General features: G+C 42.3%; 1 protein-coding gene and 1 long non-coding RNA gene across 15 annotated transcripts in view; one reads left to right on the top strand and one right to left on the bottom strand.

Annotated features, from left to right (window-relative positions):
• Window positions 1-18,921: 18,921 nt before the first annotated feature.
• Window positions 18,922-23,145, bottom strand: part of pou2f2b (POU class 2 homeobox 2b) — a 73,366-nt gene continuing 69,142 nt past the window's right edge. For 13 of the 14 annotated variants that reach the window (XM_082551785.1, XM_082551791.1, XM_082551789.1 and 10 more), the window contains one exon: window positions 18,922-21,284. In XM_082551785.1, coding sequence (XP_082407911.1) covers window positions 20,956-21,284 — 329 coding nt within the window. In that variant the 3' untranslated portion in view covers window positions 18,922-20,955. The remainder of the gene's footprint in view (window positions 21,285-23,145) is intronic. The other variant, XM_082551788.1, reaches the window with a different exon arrangement.
• On the top strand, window positions 21,177-22,702 carry LOC309717319. The gene is made up of 2 exons (XR_014279661.1): window positions 21,177-21,257; window positions 22,450-22,702. It is a non-coding gene; the product is annotated as an uncharacterized lncRNA (long non-coding RNA).

Below are 23,145 nucleotides of genomic sequence, written 5' to 3'. Positions count from 1 at the left end.
AATGGTGAGGAGGTTACCTTTTTTAAAATGGAAAGCTTGCTGGTGGTTTCAAGACAAAAGAAGATAGCAACAAAAACTCAGAAATTCCTTAAAATAGCCACGTTTCTGTCTTAAATCTGCTTACAAGATTTCATGCCAGTTTCTCCACAGGTCTCAAGGTATGTTTGTCACAAACAGATGGAGTGGTAATCACAATGACCTTTTTTAAAAGTAGAGCTATAAATGACAGATTGCAATAATAACAACATCATAACGTGAATAAAAATATGCGCAATGAATGAATGAACAAGGCAGTTTATTTTACATTCTGCATCATCTCCCCCCACACACTACAAATGACTTGCCTGCTCCCTCTCATCCATCCATGTGTGTCACAGCAAGACCAGAATTAGATTAGGTTTCTGGATCACGCCCTGTTTTGTGTGCTTGTGTGTGTGTTGGGCTTGTACTGTATTTGTAGAAGACGTCTGGGTCAGATCCAGTAACACCCTCTGCTTCCCCCCCCCCATCTCACATCCTCAATTAGACATCCTCGCACCGGGCTAAGCCGGGGTCAATCACATTGGATCTCCTAGAAGTACTTGGCCACCAGCCACTGAAATGCCCCCTCTCGCCCACCCAATACCGCACGTTCCTCGCATACAGAGAATAACCCTCAGCCCAGGACAGATGCCCCTGCTGCCACATAACACCCAGAGGTCTGATTCCAACATGGATTCACATGTTTAACCAGGGTGGGAATAGCAAATGACGTTCCACGCTACAATGACATTTGGAGATATTTTTAAAATAAAAAAAAGCAACCCCAAAACAAAAACATTTTGACCAAATCGAAAACGTGTCTTCTCTCTGACACATTCAAGCATCAGCTAGTAAACACTCACACATGCACACTATCTCCTCTTTCACTCAATCAGGCAGAATCTGTCCCCTTGGCTGGTACCCCTCCCATCATCACCATCATCATCAGCTGGGCATGGAGACAGCAGGCCTGTAGGTGGTTCAGCTATGTGTCATACATTACATGCCAGTGCAGGGGAGGAGGACTGACACAGAGCATGTGTTACACTTGCTCAGTTTGATGTGCTCTGCCCTCGCACAGGCACCACTGTGGGTGGCATAGCTATGTGTCATAATCACCATCATCCTTTGCTTTGTCGGATTTCTCCACATACGTGCGGGCCTTTGTGTGTGTGTGTGATTGTTTTTGCGTCGCTGTACTGTAGGTCCTTTTGTGGAGGTGCCGCGCTGTGGGCTCATTCACAGTGTGGGAGCTGCTGTTATACAGTGGCGCTGATTCATTTTTTCTGACCCGTGCGTGCTATTGACGGTTCATGTTTTTACATCATGTAAGCCCTCAGCTAATTATCTTTGCCCTGCCTGCTGCTGAGGTCTGTGTGCGGTGTCTTTTTTTCCCCCTCCTTTTTCCCCCAGTACAGCTCATTCAAGAATAGAGACAACAGAACATGACATATTTTGTTAGATGTTTAATAAAAAGTCTGAACTCAGGGTCATCTCACTAGCTTTGTCCAAGGTTTCCACCAGCTGGTTCACGTGGCCTTCTTTAGTGGATAGAAAAGACCTTAGATAACTCCATTTGCTTAGAAAGATGACAATAAATGTAAACTTTTATAAGCAGTCTTTGAAGTTGTTGTACCCGTCTTTCACATTGCCTACCTTGTTATATTAGCTTCATGCAATTAACCTTTTTTGGCTGGCTGGTTACGCTAGGTCATATCAAGTAACCCAGGTGTATCGAGTGCTGATGTGAAGCATTATTCATTGTCATAGCTGCCTCGTTTGTCATTTGCTCAACGTCAGTTTTGCTGTACTGTTTTTTAAAGTCGTGCTTTGTTAAAAAAACACAAACACTACATGGTTTGCCATCAGAGTTTAACAAATATCCCAGAGGATGAACTGTAAATTGTCAAGCCCACACATATATTTTGTGCCCTTTTACATTTTTTAAAATTATTATTGTGAATTTTCGATTATTGTTGTGATTTTATTATAACTCTAGTTTTCCTGAGCTTCAGTTCTTCTTGGGTTTTTTTTTTAATTTTCGTTCCTTTATTTCTGTTCTAGTTTTTTTCTCATCCTTCTGTGTCTTGTGACTTTACAGTTATTATATTGTTAGTCCTTCTTCTTGACTCCTACTCCTTAATGTGTCATCCGCGTATCCTTGTCACTGACTACTCGTTTATGGCTACCCTTTACATGTTAGTGTTTTTTCTTTGAGTTACTTCCTGTTTTACTTTGTAGGCTAGTTTCCTGTTGTGTCTAGTTCTAGTTTTACTTCCTAACTTTTCCCTCCTATATGACTGCTCCATATAGAAGCTTGTTGAATTCTTGACTGAAAATGTAATGTTTTTGCCATACGTAAATGAAAATAATCTCACAATTTTGAATTGTGTCAGTAAGGCCTGATTTAGACTCTCTGAAGGGAAACTTTGTACAGTTGAAAACTATGTAAGTAGTTGACCTTTTGGTCATGAACCAATGTTTTGCATGCATACATGATCATTTAAAAAAAAGATTTTTTTACTTGACGACAGCAAAAATAAATGAATAAAAATATATAAATTCGGTGTGAGAAACAAGCGACCACACCTCCCTGCGTGTTTTCACCTGCCGTTAATTGCCTGTCTTCTGTCCTGTGTCCTGTTGTGTGTGTATAAGGCTTTGTCTTTCCTTTTGTCCAGATCTTACTGTACCTTTACTTGCTTCAACTCCTGGTTTGTGTATTATTGTAAACTCTGGACTTTGTGAGCTGAATAAAGGCTCATTATTCACTTATTTAAATCGGCCTCTGTGTCCTGTACGTGGGTGCTTTTCACACGATAACATAAAAACCTGCTGGTTGCTGATTTTTCCAGATTTGTCTATTTGTACATGACCTTTGTTTCTGGAGTAACAAACTGCAATGCTGTTCCTATTTGCTTCAGCTGTACATTGTGTTTAAACCTTGAGTAATTAACAAATGTGACATGTTGATACTACAGGTCTGTTAAATATCAGCATGTTGTTCGCATTTAGCTCAAAGGGTGCTTACATGTTAAGCATGATTGATTGGTACTGTGGCAGAGACACCTGTAAACAGTAACAATATGTGAAAAGTCTGATAAAGTTCATACATATAACTTTATTAAAATGTACTATTTGACATTTACAGACAATAAGGACTTCTTACACAATTTCTTGCAATTTCTAAGTAGATCTATCTGTGGATGCACAGAACATGACACATCCACGATAGGTTAGGGATAGGTTCCATATGAGGACATAAGAGCTAAGTAGAAAAGTATTCGAGCCAGTATGATGATTTGGGCCTAACTGGAGATTTAGGCTTAGGTTGGTCTTGTTTTTATTGTTTCACTGATCTTGAATTTATTTTTATTAATGTACCTTTAACTTGTATCTAAAAGCTCTGCAGGCTGTAATCATCCATCCATCCGTCTGTTTTCTTATCTGGGTACAAGTAGCAGGGTTAGCAGTGTAATCAAAAGCAGTGTAATCAAAAGCAGTGTAATCAAAAGCAGTGTATCAAAGCGTTCCCAAGCCAGCTGAGAGATATATAGAGATATAATCTCTTCAGCATGTCCTGGATCTACCTTGTGGACTTCTCCTGGTTGAAAATACCCAAAGCTCATTCAATGCCTCCTTTTGAGAATGAGTGAACTCCTCAGCCTATCTCTAAAGGAGAGCTCTTTAGAGTCACTATCCAGAGCTCATGAATGTAGCTGAGGGTGGAAGCATAGATCGACCTGTAAATGACAGCTTAGCTTTCAGATTCAGCTCTGTTAATCACAACATGCCAGTAAAGCATTCATACAACCAATCTGTCTGCCATTCTCCTGCTCTGACCCTAAGATACTTAAACTCCTCCACTTCAGCTGAGCCATAGCCGTGGAGTTTAAGGTGCTTATTCTTGGAGGTTAAGTTCCATGCCAGTTGTGGATCGAGTGGTGGCCAGAGGGTGGGGATCCTGGTGCTCTGACCCCTGGTTGCAAAGACTGGTTTTAGGATTGTAGCTGTAATCCTCTAGTATATGATGAATACATATAACAGATCAAAACTGGTATGCTATGGTACCCCTGAACCTTTTCACCAACATTGTCACAGGAATATTCAGAACAGCCACAAATGAGTCAGTATTTCCTGTCTGGCTGTGAAGGTTCGCTTCACCTTTGAGCAAATAATCAAAAAAGAAAGAAAAAAATTGAAACCCAAGGCCCACTGGCAGGCTTCTTTTTCGTGTTTTTTTTTTTTTCTTATCGTCTTTCTAAGCAGATGGGGCTGTCAGAACAGCTTATTGATTTCGTTTGAACAGACCGGTATGAATATTGTGGAGTGAAGCGAGTGAACAAAATAAAAGCCATCATCTGTAAGGCTGTGAGGAGGTGAGAGGGATTCTCAGGGCACCGGGAGCCCTGGGTGACGTGTCAATCAGGGGGCGTTTGGCCCTCATGTTGTTCCCACTATTAGCTTATAGGGAGTTTATGTGTTTGTTTGTTCAAATGCTCGTAAAAGTGCAATGATGAAGGAATGAAGAAGGCACTAAATGGCTGTCACGTCCTTATCTCTCCCAGAGCACTCTGATGTTAATTTCCATGGAGTGCCGGCATCCTGCTTTCATTCAGGCTTTCAGTATTTTATTGACAAGGTGAAAGCAGAGGGAATGACAGGAGAGATAAGAGGAGGAGGATTAGAGAGCAGAGTCATACAACATATCCACTGCTAACTGTGGCATATTTATATAATCCTGATTATATCTTGGTTGCAGATTTACCATGAAGAAATACATTATAAACACTTCAGTGAACTGAAAAGACGACAGGAAGAAAGCAAAGAAGCAAGATGTTTTGAGTTCATCCACCATGAAGCTTTGGGAAGTAACGCCTGTCTTAAACACTTTCTACATGTACACCTTTGAGTGATTGAATAACAATGGTGCTGACAAGACAAGGCCAAGTATGTCTATAAACTGTTCAAATAAGTCTGTTAGATGAATGGAAGAAAACGCTGCAGCAGCACCAGAGAATGGGAAAAAGCTCCACGACTGTCCTCGAGTGCATTTTTCTTTGCTTTAAAACAACAATATGTTAAGAAAAATGACAACAAAAGGGGAAAAATGTCTGGTCCAGACACAGTTCTTGCAGCACTGGGATCCTCACTGGGAACTTTCCCTTTCCACAAATGTGAGAATGAACTGAAGTATTGCTGCTACCTTTAACAATTTCTAGAGGATAAGTTTAGCACATGAGCCACAGTTTGGGTTAAATAAACCAATATTTTTTCTCTGTGGGGCTTTAGTAGAGAGCAGGAGGTCAACCTGAGAGTAGCTGTGGCTGCCACACAAAACACTGTAACTTATACACACACACGCAACACACACGTACGCACTGCTCCTCAGGGAGGGAAACCAGATCTGTTTAGTGGCACTTCATCGCTGGCACTGCCTCTCACTGGCACCCACCGACACACACACACACACACACACACACACACACACACACACACACACACACACACACACACACACACACACACACACTCTGGCAGCGTTCCTGGTTAAACTGACAGCTGGCATTCTGTCTTCGCGTACCACTGAGGCCTTATTTGTAGCCAGTTTCACCTTTACTGGGATTCTTCCAAACCCAGTGGAATTACAACTGTGTTAACCGACTCCTCACCTAACCAGATATGTGGCTCTCCGGTTACATGCCACCGTGCGGTTTTACAGTCATGAAGAGCGACTTTTACGGGCGTCGTTTTGCAGATGATGTCAAACATTTAGTGTGGCACGAGGAAAGTTATGATCCCTATCAGTGCCACAGCGATATAATTTGCTCCCTGATATGATAACTATCAAGAGATGTCGTGACATTTTGATTCTGAGCTGTTACATAGCAACAATATTTGATCTGAGAAAAGCAGTGATCTTATTTTGCATTAGAAGCTAACACACAAGCAGAGTTTACCTAAAAGAAGTAAACATGTGTGGTTTAAGCTCGGCAGTAAATCCAGTACTATTTCCAGACTGAGCTGTGGTTATTCATATTATAACAAAATAAGCAATGTGTCTTTTTTTTTGGCTGCTTCCTTTAAAGATCACGACAGAAAGATTATCTGCCTCCATCTCTCACCATCTCTAACATCCTCCTCTGTCACACCACCCTTCTGCATGTCCTCCTTCACCACATCCATGAATCTTCTCTGTGGTCTTCCTCTTTTCCTCCTGCCTGGCAGCTTCATGTTCAGCATCCCTTTTTCCAGTGAATCCACTATCCCTCCTCTGCACATGTCCAAACCATCTCAGCCTTGCCTTTCTGACTTTATCTCCAAACCGCTCTTCTCCCGTCTGCAGCGCATACCTCCACCTCTCCAGGATCTCTTCCACCTGCTCCTTACTCTTACTACAGATCACAATATCATTTGCAGACGTCATAGTTCACAGAAACTCCTGTTTGACCTCGTCTGTCAGCCTCTCCATTATCCACTGCTATAAAGAAGAGAATCAGAGGCAACCCCTCATGTAATCCCACCCCCACCTTGAATACATCTGCCACTCCTACTGCACTGTCTCGCTGTCCTCGTGCATGTCCTGCAACACCCTCACATGCTCCTGACTTCCTCATGCCGTACCACAGTTTCTCTCGCAGCATCCTATCATGTGCTTTCTCTAGATCCACAAAGACAAAGTGAAACTCCTTCTGACCTTCTCTTAACTTCTCCATTAACACTCTCAAAGCAAACACTACATTTGTAGCGCTCTTTCTGGACATGAAATCAGTGCTGCTCACTGATCGTCAACTTTCTTCTCAACCTATCTTGAACAATTTTTCCCATAGCTTCATGGTATTTGAATTTGATCTTCTTGTAGTTGCTACAGTTTTGCACATCACCCTTGTTCTTGAAAATCAGTACCAGTACACTTCCTCTCCAGTCCTCGGGCATCCTCTTACTCTCCAGGACTGTGTTAAACAATCTTTTTAAAAAGTCCACTGCCCTGCCATACCTGCACATGTATGTCATGTGGACTTCCTCACTTCTGCTTTGCTAATCCACTGCATTTCCCGATTAACTAACTTTCTTCATCTATCCTCTTCCCGCTCTCTCTCTTTTTCTACATTTTCCCCATCATGCAAGTGGGTTTCCTCCACTTTGCAAGCGACTTCCAGCCCAGCGCTTCCATTCATGCTGTTTTGTTCCAACATATCTGTTGATGTTGATGCTTGCTCTGTTCTTTCTTGGTGGACGTGCTTGCGCCCTCCCCACCTCTGAATTTCCACGTGTGCTCAGGGAAGTGGAAATGTTCCAGAGGAGCAAATCCATCAATTTCCTTAACCACTTATCCCGCCGCAGAGGGCTGGGAGCCTGCCTCGTATGAGAGACTAACACAGAGAGATGGACAACAGATCATGCTCAAATTCACATCTACAGCTAGTTAACCTACCACACATGTTGATGGCTAACCAACTGGACATAGTCGTGGTGGACAAGCAGAGGAAGACAGCCATAGTGACAGCTGTAGCGATACCGAGTGTTAGCAGCATGAGGAAGAAGGAACACAAGAGGCTGGACAAGTATCAAGGGCTGAGAGAAGAGCTCAAGATGTGGAGGTTGAAGGTAACACTGGTCTCAGTGGTGATCGGAGCACTCAGTGTAGTGACCCCCAAGCTATTCGAGTGGCTCCAGCAGATTCCAGGAACAACACCTGAGATCTCTGTCCAGAAGAGCGCAGTCCTAGGAAGAGCAAAGATACTGTGCAGAACCCACAAGCTCCCAGGCCTCCCAGGGAATTTTTTAAATATTACTGTTAATGTAAGACATTTGGGGCTTTTACCTGACTCTGTATGCAGCTCTGTGTGTTATATGAGTGTAGGTTTGAACAGGGTCACAAGTGTCTGAGCTGGCTGGAGCATTGATTTGACCATTTTTAAAGATTTTTCTATTTCTCTGGGAGGTTTATTTGGCTTTTTCAGCTTAATGATGGCCTCCTTCACTTGCATCCACATCTTTGGACATATATTGAGAGTTTTAGTGCAAACATCCTTCAACTTGAACACTTGGAATCAACTCCAGATCGTTTGTCTGCTTAATTTATCACGAAATAACAAACTAGCCTGACCTGAAACTCCCAGTCAGCTGTACAGTTAACTTTTGAGTCTCTAAAAGTGGAGACACTAAGTATAAAAATTGTTGAACCCCTTGAATTAAAGCTGAATGTCTGCACTACAATAACATCTTTATTGTTTGATTTAAAATCCCCTCTGATGACATACAGTGACAAAAACTGTAAACATTGTGTCATCATCCAAAGACTAATGGATCTAAGTCTATATAAATGGGTTCTTAATGCTTATAGGCATATTGTGATTGGGTTAGAAACAGCTTTTAAATGAAACAACCTCAAATACACAGTGGAACAGAAAACTCAGCCTTTGAAAACTGCATTTGCAATGAACGATCAGAAACAAAGTTCATGTTCTTTAGATGTATAAATACAATTTCTCAGCTACCTCTAAGAAGTCGACATTTTGGAGCAGAACAAACATTACGTATCGAAGCGACAACACAGCAACACAGATCTACCCGAGTCACCCTGGTGATAGGATCACATGCTCACCACCGCCGTCCGTGACTCAACTCGGAGGTGGGTGTCTGAAAGCTGTCACACTTACACACTCCAGCATCCTACCTAATCATCCACCTACTGTGCCACACAGCAGGGGAGAGCAGGAGAGAGGAAGAGGGAGACAGACTCAAGGAGAGGAGTTAACAAGAGAGGGAGAGGAATGATGATGAGGAGGAAGAGCTGAACGAGGAAAGAAACACCAAAAGAGTCAGACGAGGAGACAAACACATGCACTTCTGGATGAGGAAACAAGATCGGGGAAGGCCAAATGTATGCAGTGCTGTTTGTCATTTAGCAGCTGCCCCCTGACGCAGCTGAGAGAAAATAAATGGAGGGAGAGATGAGGATGACGTGACTTCTTGTCTCCTCCCCACCTCCCAGTGTGCTGGGTGAGAACTTATCTTCAGGGTGTGGGGACACATGATGAGAGTCTGCAGCCCTCGCCTACATGAGCTCGTCTCACATTAAATAGATCCAGTTTGAGCCGGTGTGCCGAGGATGTTTTTTATTTTTATCGGTTTTACTCAAGGCGGTGGGTTGTTTTGACCCACTTTTTTCATGTGTAACTAATATGGTTTAGATCTGCTACAATTAATCAATTTATTCATCAGCTGATTGATAGCATGCTGGTTCAAGCTGGAAAAAGGAATCACCTGTGGTAAATTGTGATGGCTCTTCCCCCCCAAGCATGTGATGGATGTTAAAATAATCAGCATATGGCTCAGTACTGAAAATACTAATTATCTACAGCATGAAAAATATGGATAATAGAACAATGTGTCCAATGTAAATTGAAGCTTTAACTTGCAACTTTGATAGATTTATTCTCTCTAACTTGTAGCATGTACTCCTGACATCCACAACACAGTAGGTAGTAGAGCCTGAACGATGTATCGTGGGTGCTGAGATATCACTGATATTAGCGATTTGCCAATATCGGTGTTTGTATTTATAACGGCTGATAGTTGAAAACTCACAAAAATAAACTATGTTGTAGAGGTTGATGGTGCATAGCTTGCCCACCAAATGAACATCTACAACTTCCCACTTATGACACATTCCAGATACCTCGGAAATCGGATGCCGTCACTCCCGAGTTAACGCATTCCAGGAAAAGTGAGGAAAACTGGATTTTGTTTTAGTTCTTAGCAAGGTAGAGCCTATCACTAGCAATACAGCATTATACTTCTTTTCTTGCACTTTAATAACACATTCACAGATAGAGCCTGCTCTATATGCAAATGGATTAGTTAGTCACAAATACACAATAGTGGCAGTACAGATTAAAATCTTTACTGCTATTTACACACAGTGGCTAACTCTGGGTACGTTTGTCTGTTTCCACTTCCCTAGCAGTAAATCCAAGTTGAGGGGATGCGCCACAAAAAATTTCTGACTGGGAACTCGGAATTTCTGACTTCCGATTTATCCAGGAGCGCGACTTAATGCAGTAACAGCAGATCTGAGCACAGTGTAAATGAGTAATCCATGACTTGCGCCAGTAAAGCAAGATTGCTTTTAAACTGAATTGTTATATATTCTTATATTATTAAAGGGGAATCATAAATAAATACACAGAACAAATCTGAGTGAAATCTGTTTATGGTATCGGTCTTAAAAATCCTATATCGGTCGCTCGTGATACAACTATTCCAAAAGTACAGAACAACAGAATACCTCTTTTTCAAATCTCATGAACCCATATTTCATCCATTCATCCATTCTCTACTGCTTATATTTTTTTAGGGTCCCAGCTGTCTTAGGGGGCGAGAGGCAGGGTACACCCTGGACAGGTTACCAGTCTGTCGCAGGGCTAACACATAGGGACAGAGACCACTATTTGCACCCACATTCACACCTGTAGGCAATTTAGAGTTTCCAGTTAACTTATCCCCACTAACTGCATGTCTCTGAACTGTTGGAGAGCGCGGAGTACCCGGAATGAACCCATGCAAACACAGGGAGAACATGCAAACTCTACACAGAAAGACCCCAGCCTGATGGTGGAAATGAACTCAGGACCTTCTTGCTGTGATGCAACACTGCTAACCACCACTTTGCTGCCTCGTATTTCATGTATTAATTTAGTCACAATAAAATGCAGAAAAACATAACAATAAATCAAATGTTTAAAATGTTATTTTTAAAAAAGATTATTTTGAACTTGATGGCAGCAACATGTCTCAAAAAAATCTGTGATGGGGTAAAAAAAAAAGTTGAAAATGTCATCACCCTTGTTCACCCTTTTGGAACATTTTGCATCTTTTTCTTCTTCTTCCTCTTACTTTGGCTGCTCCCTTTAGAGGTCGTCACAGTGGACACTCTGCTCCATCTCACCTCATCTCTACATCCACCTCTGTCACAGCAACCCTCTGCATGTCCTCCATCAGCACATCCACTAGGAAAAGAGCAGTATCGTGGGCATCGTAGAGAGTTTTTCAGAAGTTCACTAATCTGTAGAAACTTCTACAAATTATGGAACAAGTTCAGAATAATGTTAGTCAGTGTAAAATCGTAAAGACATTTAATATCTCATCTAGAGTATATATCATCAAGAGATTCTGAGAATCTGGAAAAATCTCTGTGTGATAGGGACAAGGCTGCATCCAATCAATACTGGATGCCCGCAGTCTTTGGACCCACTGCATTTAAACCCGGCAAACTTTTATGCAGTTATAACAATGGAAATCTGGAATTCTTTTTGGAAAACATGGATGTTGACTCCTCTGGACCGTGGCGTGTAATACACCACCACCACCAGCCTTCAGCGTTGATATAAGACAGGATGGAGCCTGGATTCTCTGTTGCACTAGTTTCTACAGCCATCAAATGTGTTATTTATCAACATAAAAATATTCATCCGTGTATAATGCAAGATAAGGAAAAGTGATGGATTCACTAAGTGAGAAGCACTAACCATCCAGTGTGTTGCATTTGTTATTGCAGCAATGACCTAAAAGTGAAAAAAGTTACAGATAGCGCCTCAAGTGTTTTGAGGCAACTGTTGTTGTGATTTGTTGCCATATAATTTTTTAGTAAATGCGATGGTAAAACACGCTATAGTTTAGCTTTGGTTAATAACTCAAAGGATAAATGAAAATTAACATAAAGCTTTGTAAAAAATTAAACTGCGGTCCTGATGTTTATTTCTAACCTGATGACTTTATAGCCACGAATAATGAGTAAAACTGTCAGGTGAAGCTGGCTCTCTACACTCTCTGGTCCATGCTCCAACCCAAAATATACTTTATAAAGGAATAAAAGAACAATAAAACAAAATAAAATTTCAGCCCAAATCAATAAACAGCTCTGTGTGTGTGTTTATGATGTATAGCTGTTTACAGAGCTGTTTATTGAGTGGTTTGACTTGAAATATAACTTAATTGTATTGTGGAAGTAGGAAGAGAAAGGACGTGTGTGACTTTTTAATGATCAAATGTTGTTTAGCTCGTTGAAATATGGAAATACAGTGCGTGATTGGTTAAAGTAAGCATTACTTAGTTCACTGAATGGTTTACAGTTTAGGAGGAAATGACTCTCTGTTTGAACCCCTGCTGTCAATCTTTGTTTAAGATCGGATAACATTCTAGTCCATGCCATATGAGTGAGCCAATTCCTGCAATAAGAATAGCGGTGGCATTCAAAGTGCTGCCCCTCAGCACTCCTAGTAGATAAACGTTTGGTATCAAGTTCAAAATCCTACGTTACCTCATTCTTGAGCTTTTGCATTCACAAGGTTTTCAGAAAACTTGACCTCTGACCTTGAGGTCAAGGTCACTGCGATTTGAACTTGTCCAAGACTTTTAGCAGATGCACCAAATTCTTACGTGTTATCACATTCACAAATTTGCGTGTTTGCGCTGCCATGGTGACGACAATACCCCAGAGCCTTTTATAGCTAAAAACATGAAAAGCTGTAGAAACAGCAGAAAAACACATGGCAAGAAACATTTTTCAGTTTCAAAATCTGGAACTGTCACATAAGTGACTTAACATGGTCACTTTATGGTTAGGAAAACTGATTAATTCATGCAGCTATTTAAAGTATTCACTGATTTTATGTTTGGCACATGTTGTCCTCCATACTGGAGGAGGTCAGCTCATCAGCTGAGGATGGTAAACGGGCCCCTGTTAGGAGAGATATCAAATCTAACAGTGCCCTCCTCTGGATAAATCCCAGCATGACAAGCTGAGGTACAGTTCCTGTTTCGGTGATGAGGTTTCACCAAACCAAGTGAAACCTGTGGTTCAACACAGAAAGAAGAACAGACGAGAGGCAGCCGGGGATCGTCTGTACAGTTTTTGTCTCCTGTTTTATTTGGATAAATGAAACACTTTCAGTTACAAAAATGACTTAAAATGAACAACACTGTACAATGAACAAGCAGTTATTTTTCTTCCTTTTTTTTTGGTTTTCAAGATAAATACAGTAAAAGGCTAACTTGCTACCACAAGGGAGAATAAAGGGGGGCAGACAGAAGGGGAGGGGGGCTGCTCACAGGATGGAAGACACAAAAGGGGGAGGAGTGACAGTCACGCAGCCCTACCCGCAGTAACACACACACACTCAGACACACACACGGACTATTGTGGCAGGGGGAATTAAAGCTACATGTACTGGGAAGTTGGCAAACAGCACGTTACAGTTGACATAACAGGTCATGTGTTGGAGTTCGTTATTCTCCAAAGAACAATCTTTTTGTCTGCCACACCCATCCCACTTTCCAACGACCCAAATCCCACCCAGTCACACACATACACACACAGACAAACACACAGACACACCCACAGGTAGATTCAACAGACTAGGTCGGCCCACCGACCGCTTCCAGCAAAAGAAATCTCAAACTTCCCCTCGTCAGAGTTTTACAGCTCGCTCTTTCTCCCGCTCTCTCTTTTGCACACACACACGCACACACAGGTGTAGATAAACATCCAGGGGTAAAGGTCATACAGGTAGATGTTAGGACCAAACATCGGGGTGAAGCAAATGAAAAGCAGGGGTAGGTGGGTGCAGAGGGAGGGAGGGAGGTGATGGTAGTTAAAGCAGTACTCTGGCAGCACAAGCAGAAAGGACACAAACTTAAGAAGGATCAGAACAGCTACAAAGATACCAAGAGAAACTTCATTATCATCGTCATCATCGTCGTCATCACCGTGATCATCATAATTATGAGAAGCTTAAGATTATTTTTCCAATGACAAATACTTAAAAATATACATTTCATCATCATCATCATCATCTTAATTATTATCATTATTATTATATCCCTTTGGATAGCTGAGGTTAATGCTTCAGACCGGCTCGCTAGGTGACATAAGGATTCAGAGGGGAGACGACAGAAAGGGTGGGATGGAGATCGAGGGAGAGAGAGGTGAAGGATGGAGCGGAGAAGCTTTGTGTAGAAGAGAAGGTCAAGTTAGAGCTCTTTGGTTTTATTCTTTAACATCTGACTTGCTTTGCTGTGTTGCAGGAGAACCTTTGGATTAAAGCTGTATTGTGGAAGAGGGAGAGAGAGAAGGGATGGATGAAGGAGCGGAAGAGCGTGTCTGTGTGGATGAGAGTGGGCAGAGGAAGACGAGCTTTCTTTTGCTCAGCTTGCTGTGTCTCTCACTCTTCAGCAGTTACATCTCTCATGGCTTCGTGCGCAGCGACAAAATTTGACTACTTTCTCACATTTTGAAAGAATAGTCAGACGTTTTAGATGGGAAATGGGCTCATTCGCTTTCTTGCTGATTGTTAGATAAGATGATCGTGACTGTAGGGTAGATCTGAAGCTACAGTCCAGGGTTGTCGGTAGACTGGTGTAGCATAAAGAAAGGAAGCAGCATTCACTTTCTTCTAAGTTCCAGGATGTAATAACTCATGGTGCTATAGGGAGCCTTAGTAATACTTTACGGGTGCGTGCAACAAGGTTCCTTCCTAACATCCACAAGGAGAGCTGGTGTTGAGAAACATGAACAGAAAAGTCACACCGACATAAACCACCATCCTCTCAACTTTACCCTCAGTCACATGCTGGCTCACTGCATTGGCAGTCAGTCATCAAAGCTTCACTCTAAGTGAAGCACTACAGTTTAAATGCACTTTGGTACATCCAGCAGAGAGCAGAAGCGTTAACATTTGCATTAAATTCAATCAGCTATTTTCAGGTTGGTGCAAAATCTAAACCTGTTCATGTGTGGCTTTTTTTTAGCCAGTTTGATCTACCGTGTACAAAGGCTGATCTGACAACAGCACTTCTAGTCTCCACTGTGGGATGCGTGACTGAGAAAAGATTCAGTTCAACACCTCTACAATCCACAGGTTAAAAAAAACAAAACACCAACCCACACCTCTTAAGCTCAGTGGTTAAAATGTTAAAGACTGTATATAAAGATGGGTCTGAAAAGTCAAGCCAGAAGGGAGGGGGAGGGGGGGGGAGTGCCTTAGACCTGCATTCTTTCTAATGGCCAGCAGGAGGAGACTCTTCCATTTGCAAGAAATAAGTCAAGAGGATTTAGTGCGACTGACAGTTGCTACTATCCGAGGATGCAGCCACCCTCAGTTTCCATTTCTGCCAATGTGACGGCTTGTTTTTGATTAAAAGAAGGCGACAACCAAAATATGAAACTTGAGGCTTCACAGCTGAACTTTACAAGACAATCTTTGGCATCACCATGGCCGCATTGGCTTTATATGCTACTGTAACCTTATCTAACATTCTGCAAGAAAGCGAACATTTCATCCCTCCAGTGTGCAACTGTGTTTAAAAACAAAGAACAACTTCTGTAAAGATTTTATGGAGGAGAATGCCTGACAGTTATTGCAACGTCAGGATTTTTGGGAGCGTGAACATCGCGCTGGGTCACATGGCAGGGCATTGACTTTGGTATCATTCGCTAAGGGGGTATCCCTGCCACAGAGACCTGCACTTTGCACCCGGTCCCTCAAACCCCGAGGTTCGAGAGAGACAGAGAGTAGGGAAAAAAAGATGAAACATCTGAACTCTCAGGAAGAATCCAGATGTTTTGATCATGTGTACATCTCTCCCTCCAACTTCCACTTTCTCAACACACATACACATAAACACACACGTACACACACAGAGTTGTGAAACGTGTTTGGATGCGTCACCTAGCAAGCTCGGGTTCAGCCGTCCCCGTGGCTACCTGCCCTACGGCGCCTCCTGATGCACGTGGACTGATCAGATTGGGCAATAAAGACCCAAAGGCGAAAGAGGGCTAAAGTTGCTCCGAGGCACAAACCTGGAAGCTTTATAAAGTCTATAACAGATCCAGATTTGATGTCAGAAGAGCAGCTTTAAGCCCATAGTGCATGTTTGACAGGGAGGCAGCAGTGAGGGTAGAATGTGAGGAGAGGGCTGTGTTCAAAGCTCAACACAGACAGCGGGGGTGGTTTTCAGGGGGACAAGGCGTGTGTGTGTGTGTGTGTGTGTGTGTGTGTGAGTGTAGACTGGAGCGTAAACCAGTGGGGCCTTTTAACCCTAAACTGCACCAAAACTACAATCCATCCAAGGATTTGGTCCCCTCCCAAATTGTTCCCAAACCTTTTGTCCATAAAGAATAATGACCTTTGACCTCACCGTGCCGCTTCCAGTCAGTACAAGCACACAGTCCACACGTCCCCATACCCCAATACCCACTGGAGCCCCGCGATTTAAAGCATTCATCTATTTGGTTTATCATCAAAGAATATGAGGTATATGATGAACTATCTCTCTTTTACATCCTACAGTGGATGGAGGAAATTTAAAAAGAAGGCAAAAGCACCTTACACAAAAAGTGGAAACGGAAAGAAAAAACAGAAACGGAGACAAAGTGAGACGTTAGAAGACAATTTACAGCTGGGAATTCAAAATCACCCTCTTTCTCCTTTGCCTCCTTCTTTCCTCTCTATCATGTAAAAAACAGCGAAGCCTTGGCCCTAGTTGATCTTCTTCTTTTGTGTTTTTGGTTGTGTAGCTGTAAAGCTTTGTGTGTTCTCCCTGTGGAGAAAAGATAGAGAACAGAGGCAGCATTGTGCCTCAAAGAACACTTCATGCTACAAATCATATTTATCCTTTCCCTGCACCGACGCTGGATTTTAGACCGACTTTTTCTTTTAATTACACCCAGACACAAAGTACGTCCACAAAACCTGCGCCCCTGCAAATCATGAAGCGTCGGTCCGCACAGTGCTACCTCTCACCGCTGCGTGCTTCCCTTCCCCTTTAAGAGGAAAGTCGTCTCGATGAGGAAAGGAAGGGAATATCTTCATATAACCCCCCCTAACAGAACCTGCGTTTGCATTTCTGGTATTATTTGGTTTGAAGACAGAAGAAAGAACCTCAGAAGGGTGTTGAAAAGAAAAACATGACAAATACATCCCCAAAATAGGAAAATGAAAAAACAACTATAGGAATAAATTACCAAATAAATAGCAAAGATAAAGACAAGCAAACAAACCAACTCTACCCTGAATAAATAGTACAATCAAAAGTCTAAATCATGATTAACAAGGAGAAAGAAAAATCCAAAGAGAGATAGTTTAAATTTTTGGTCTAAAATCAAGTTATTATCATCAATGTTTTTTAAGGATCTTTTTTTTCTCAAAGTCTTTTTTGTAAGCATTTTTTCTTTTTAATACATTAGCGATAAGTAAGCAGTAGAACATAGATCTTTTTTTTCTACAAAATCTATAGAAGCACTAACAGGTACATTCCGTCTAAGAGTCAACGTGGAGGAAAGGATTCACCTTTAAGGTGCGACCACGCCCCTTCTCCCCACATCTAAAGCTTGGTTTGTGAAACGATTCTCGTGTGTCGACTGTCTTTTTCCGGTGCGCATCAAACCAAATATTCTTTGGATACGTTTGCGTCCAACTTGCAACACATCACCTTAACCGAGGCCTTCGCTGTGTGTGTTGTTCTGTATCTGTGAGCGCGTTTCACGCTGCTGTCTTTGGGTTTCGGGATTAGTGACAAGAGATCACTGCTAACCTTTTATTTTTCTCACCGCTTAAATACAGAAAAACACACTCAGACTAACTGAGACCAACACATTTCTCCACCCTTGTGCAGAAAAGGCGGTATCTGTCCCTGCCCACTTTGTGTTTTTGGTTTGGTTCATTTGGTTTGGCATTTTTTAATTTTTTTTAAGGTTTGCTATTCAACTCTTTTCGTTTTTGGCTTATTGTGTTCGTCTTCAGTTTTTTTTTCTGCCGAGACAGTCCGTTTCTTTATCTAATAAAAATCTGGAAGCTAAATTTTCACAGTATTTTTTTCCAACCACCTGATAAAAATCTCTAGCACGACTACAAAAAAAATAGCTCTTGTAGTAAGTAAGCGAGTACGTTATCCCAAATAAGTAATAATAAGCACTAAAGTACAGTACATAAAACGGCATCAAGAGACACAGCAAAGATAAAACAATCGGAACCAACCAACAGAAAAATAAAAACAGATTTTTTTTTCCTTTTAAATAAGATTTCAGTTCAGTGAGGTCATTTGCGTTTAGCTCCATCCAGGACCAGAGAGCTGAGCTGGAGAGGGGGGGGCAGAGGAGGGGAGGAGCCGTCTGTTGCTCCTCTAAGTCGCCTCCATCCATGCTACACAGTTTCAGACAGGCTGGCACTGCAGCCCTGACGCTTACAGACAGACACACAGCGATGCTTCGTTTGTTTCATCTCCTGCACCGTGTCCTCCTCCCGTCCTCCTCCCTCCAGCCACATTTGGTTTGGGTTCTTTTTGGTTTGCTTCTGTCGCTCCTTGGGTTTTGGGTTTGTTTGGTTTTTATTTGGTTTGGGTTTATTTTTGGTATCCTCTTTAAAAAAAAAAAAAAAAAAAGCAAAAACAACAAAAAACATGTGACACCTGCTCCCTGCTCACTACAGCGTGTCCCAGCATACCCTTCTTTGTTGTAGTAAAGGATCAGTCCCGTATAAATAAAGAAACCCCCCCTTCCCGAGTTGGGTTTCTTGGACGGGCCGGGTGGAGGGGATTACAGCAGAGGGGAGTGGGGGCTTCTTCCAGTGTTACCCTCCTGTTCTCAGCTCCCCCCGCCCCCCTCATCTCCACCTCTGTCTCTGTATTGTGTTCATGTGTCTTGGCTGCGGCTCTTATAGAAAAGCCCAGCCTTGAAAAAATGCTTTGGTTTCCATTTGAGAATTAATGGCAGTCTGAGGTGGAAAATGAAATGATTGATGGGGTGATGATGGAAACAGACAAATATCAGTAAACATGTCTAGACATACAGGTGTCAGGACGTCTACGCTGATTGACGAGGCAGGAACGAGAGCCAGCTGTGACTAAACTTGGCTTTATTGACTTGTTTAGCCTTCAATCTCAAACGGTGATTCCTGCAAATCTCCAATCACAGCCCCATTTCATACTTTCCAAACGGTCACCACTCTTTACAAACATCATTTTCAGAGTGTGAAGTTTAGCAGGGCGTGTTCATTTAAGCCGTGGAGTCACCGATAATGGGTTATCTTTAAGACCGAGCAAAGAACGGGTCTGATTAAGCACAACAGAAAATGTTTAGGTCTTGATAAGAAAAAATAAAATAAAAAAATTCATTCACTCCTTGAAATGTGCCAACTCTTTATCTTTGAACTATTGGCACTTGGTGAGGGCTGAGATGAGCGTTTTATTATCACTGTAACGTATGTTCCTGCAGAGAAGGTTCACATTAAAAACAAGATGCCATGAAGACAGACACGTCCACGATGAAGATCAAGATCAGGGTTTCCGTCAGCGTATTGCAAGCCCCTCACGGGATCTCTGGGTCCAAACTGAGGGGCAAGTTTTTACTTTACTTATTTAAAGACTAAAGCTGTTGGCTGGGATCTTTTTTTGGGGGGTTATGTAAACAAGGTTAACCGCGCTCTCCTGCTGGTATAGCCTACATTATTTTATCTTCATGTTAAGAGGAGAGAGAAACGCACTGTGCCTCCCTTTCTCCCGTTTTCTCACCATCGGCACAGAAATAGCAAAAGCCGCACCTACACAGTCCTGCTGTCCTGCCAGTAGGCCGTGCATGACGGCGGGCGAGGAGCCATTGAGCGCCACCTTTAACCGAGTGCCACCTTAAATCCCCAGCTGGACCCGACAGCTTTTTGTTCTCTGTTCTGGCGGAAACCCTGAAGATGACGATGACAATGACTCACACTCCAAAGCTAACACTACAACAGCATACAAAATAAATACCAGCTAAACCGTTCATAATGGCACTAATAAATAGTTAACAAAAAAAAAAAAAAGAAAAGAAAAAAATCTTCTCAAAGTGTAAAACATGTCAGGCCTGCTATGAAGTTAAAGTCAAACTATCCTATGCTCTTGCGACCAGAGGTAGGTAAAGAGACTTAAACACACATGAAGATAGAGCAGGGCTGAGAAACATATCATACAATCGTATATGAGCTTTTACACAGCAGATGTTAGAAAATCATTCAAAGTAATCCAACATGCAAACCTATAGGAAACACATGAGCAGACGCAGACATGATGAGTCGATGCAGAATGGATGGGCGTGTGTGTGCATGTGTGCGTGTGTATGTATGTTGTGTGAAAGTAGCAGTAGAGTCCTGGTCCTGGATAGCTTCAGTATTTACACGTCCTTTGAATAAAGCTTTTCTCTCCGTATTTTTGGTTTTTGGTATTTGTGATTTTGGTATGGTTGTCGATTTTTTGGGATTTTTTTTGTTTTTTGTCATTGTGTATTCCTCCTCCGCCTCCTCCTCAGGTAAATTTTTGGTTTAAACGTATCCACCCCACTCCTCTTCCTTCAGACCCGCAGCTTTTCTTATTAATAATAACAACAATAAAAAAAAGAAAGCAAAGTCCTCCTCTTCTTCATTTTTTTTGTCCTTGCGCCATTCCTTTGTCATATAGTAAAGTTTTTCTTTTGTCATTTTTGGTTTATGCACTTCGACGAGCACCTCTACCATCTCTTTGTTAAAGAGTCATCGGTTTGCTTTCCTTCAAAGAGAAAGCGTGGAGAGGTGCCGTGTCGACATCACGTGTTCTTGACAAAAAGGTCCCACGTTGCCTCCTTTCCATCTTTGTTTGTTTTTTTTGGATAGATAAAGATTTTTGGTTTCAATCTTCTCCTTTCTCTCCCTTCTCCCCTCTTTCACCTCTTTCCCTCCATCTCTCCTCTTTCATTCTGTGTATTTTTGGCATCGAAAGACTGGGAGAGAAGGAGAGAGAGAGCCATTGAGGAAAAGAAAAATAACGAAAGAAGAGCACAAGAGAGAGAAAGAGATAGCTTTGGTGTGAAAGGCGAGGTTATAGTATCCTCCTTCCTCCTCCTCTCTGATTGGCCCTTGGAGGGGGTCACTCGATCTTGGCCCCGCCCAGAGAGGGCGGGCTGTGTGCCATTTCGCTGGAGGAGCAGGAAGAGGCGGGGCTGGAGCAGGGAGAGGGGGAGCAGGGTGTGGGGCTGATGCTGCTGGCCGAGGGGAAGGGCGAGGACTGGGAGACTTTGGCTACGGTGGTGCTGACCAGTCCGGCGTTGGGATTCTGGCCAATGTGGAGGAGGGCGGGGTGGTTGAGGAAGAGGGAGGAGGGGATGCCCCCACCTTGACCCCCGGATGCCCCCAGCATCACCTTGCTCCCACCCTCAAGAGTGGAAAGAGGTAGGTGGCCACCACTGGCTGCTAGGGCTGAGGCAGAGAGAGAAAAAAGGTTAATAAAATTGCCCACCGTGGCCAGAGGACACTTTCACAGTATATCAGAATATAAAATCAATACTATATTAAGTTTTGGCTTTTAGTATTTGTCTTTTTTTCTTATTTCTTTTGGGGATTCATCATCTTTAGTTTAGTAACAGTGGTCCTTCTCTCAGGCTTCTTCACCTTCCACTGCTGAACTAAATGACTTCCTGCAGCACAGATCCCACCCTGTATTAGAAAAAAGTGGGAAATTGTTCTTTTCAAAAAAACCTAATGTCAGTCCCCATTTCAACACACTGGCGCGAGATGTAACAGCTTGTTAAAAATAATCGAACATTGTGAAATATCTTCAGCGAGCTAATCTTAGGGGATCAGGTTTGCATCAGTTTAGCTGATCGGAGATCTGTGATTGGCTGTTTCATGCACAGACTGTGCCAAAGATAGAGAGCTGAATTTTAATTACACTCATGTTTATGACTGTTTAGCATAAGGAACACTTTTTTTTTAAAGTGCTCATTTTACGCACATCTGCAGGCTTATTTTATTTTGCGGATTTACTGAAATAGGTTTGCATGCTTTTATAATTTCATGCTGCCTATTTTCACCCTGCTCTGTCGACAGTGAAGCAGCGTTGGTTACGTACATAAATAGCATAGCTGTCTAATAGACCTCACACAAAAACAAAACCAAAGATCAGCGGTCGATTGTGTACTATACAGCAAAACCAAGGATGCTTTTTTGATTGCTCCTTTATTCCCAGTGGGTCACCACAGCAGAGGGACCCACTTAGTTGATCGGGCACAGATCCGAAGCCCTTCCTGACTCAACTCTCCCATTTATCTGTGCTTGGGATTGTAGGAGTAGGACAAGGAGAAGTGAACTAGCAGGTGACCCCCTGAGGCTGGGCTTGGATGCCAAACAAATGTATTAATTTCACGACACTGTGGCAAAACCTGCAGCTTCGATGGAAGCATTAACTGCCTGTACAACTTCTAATGTTTGTTCTTTGGGAAAAGAAACATTTGTAAATACGGCCTTCTCCTAGAGTTATGCAGTAAAGAGTAAAAGAGAAGCAGAAAGACTGTAGCATTAGCCCTGTTAGTAATTATATTGTGATTTGTCTATTGCTGTAGCATCATCTTCTTCTTTCCATTAGGGGTCGCCACAGTGGATCATCTGCCCCAACCTCATCCTGTCATTAGCATCCTCCTCTGTCACACCAGCCCTCTGCATCTCCGCCTTCATTACATTCATACTTCTCTGTGGTCTTCCCTTTTTTCTCCTACCTGGCAGCTCCATCTCCAACATCCCTTTTCAAATATATTCACTATCCCTCCTCTGCAAACCATCTCAGCCTTGCCTCTCGGACTACATCTCCATCACTCCCAATAAATATCTGAGTATCTTCAGCTCTGCCTCCTGTTTTTTTTGTGTCACCGTCTCTGTACATCATAGCAGGTCTCACTGCCATCTTCTTCTATTGTGGTTTCAAAAAAGGTAATGGAGTAAGTAATAAAAGTTCAGTTCTTCGCCCCTGCATATGAAACATTTTAGAGTTGCAGAAGCAGCTGAGCGAGAAAGTAAAATCAAGTCACCGTGTCTCATATGCTAGATCTATCTATCTATTCTACATTCTGTCAATGTTCTATGTAAATACATTTCTAAAGGTGCTGCTGACATGAAATTATCACCAGATGTCACTAACAACCCATCTAACCAACTAAAATCCATCTGTAATTAGAAAGTAATCTAGTTTAGTCCCAGCTGGTGGCCTATAAAAAGATCTCGTACAATAAACATCTCATGATGGGTAAAACTAATGAGCGCCTTCAAGCCCTTCGCAACTTTATTG

This window comes from Aulonocara stuartgranti (assembly GCF_965226115.1).
Source record: "Aulonocara stuartgranti genome assembly, chromosome: 11".
Taxonomy (NCBI): domain Eukaryota; kingdom Metazoa; phylum Chordata; class Actinopteri; order Cichliformes; family Cichlidae; genus Aulonocara; species Aulonocara stuartgranti.
Note: the sequence above shows the minus strand (reverse complement) of the source record. Positions and strands in the feature narration are given on the sequence as shown.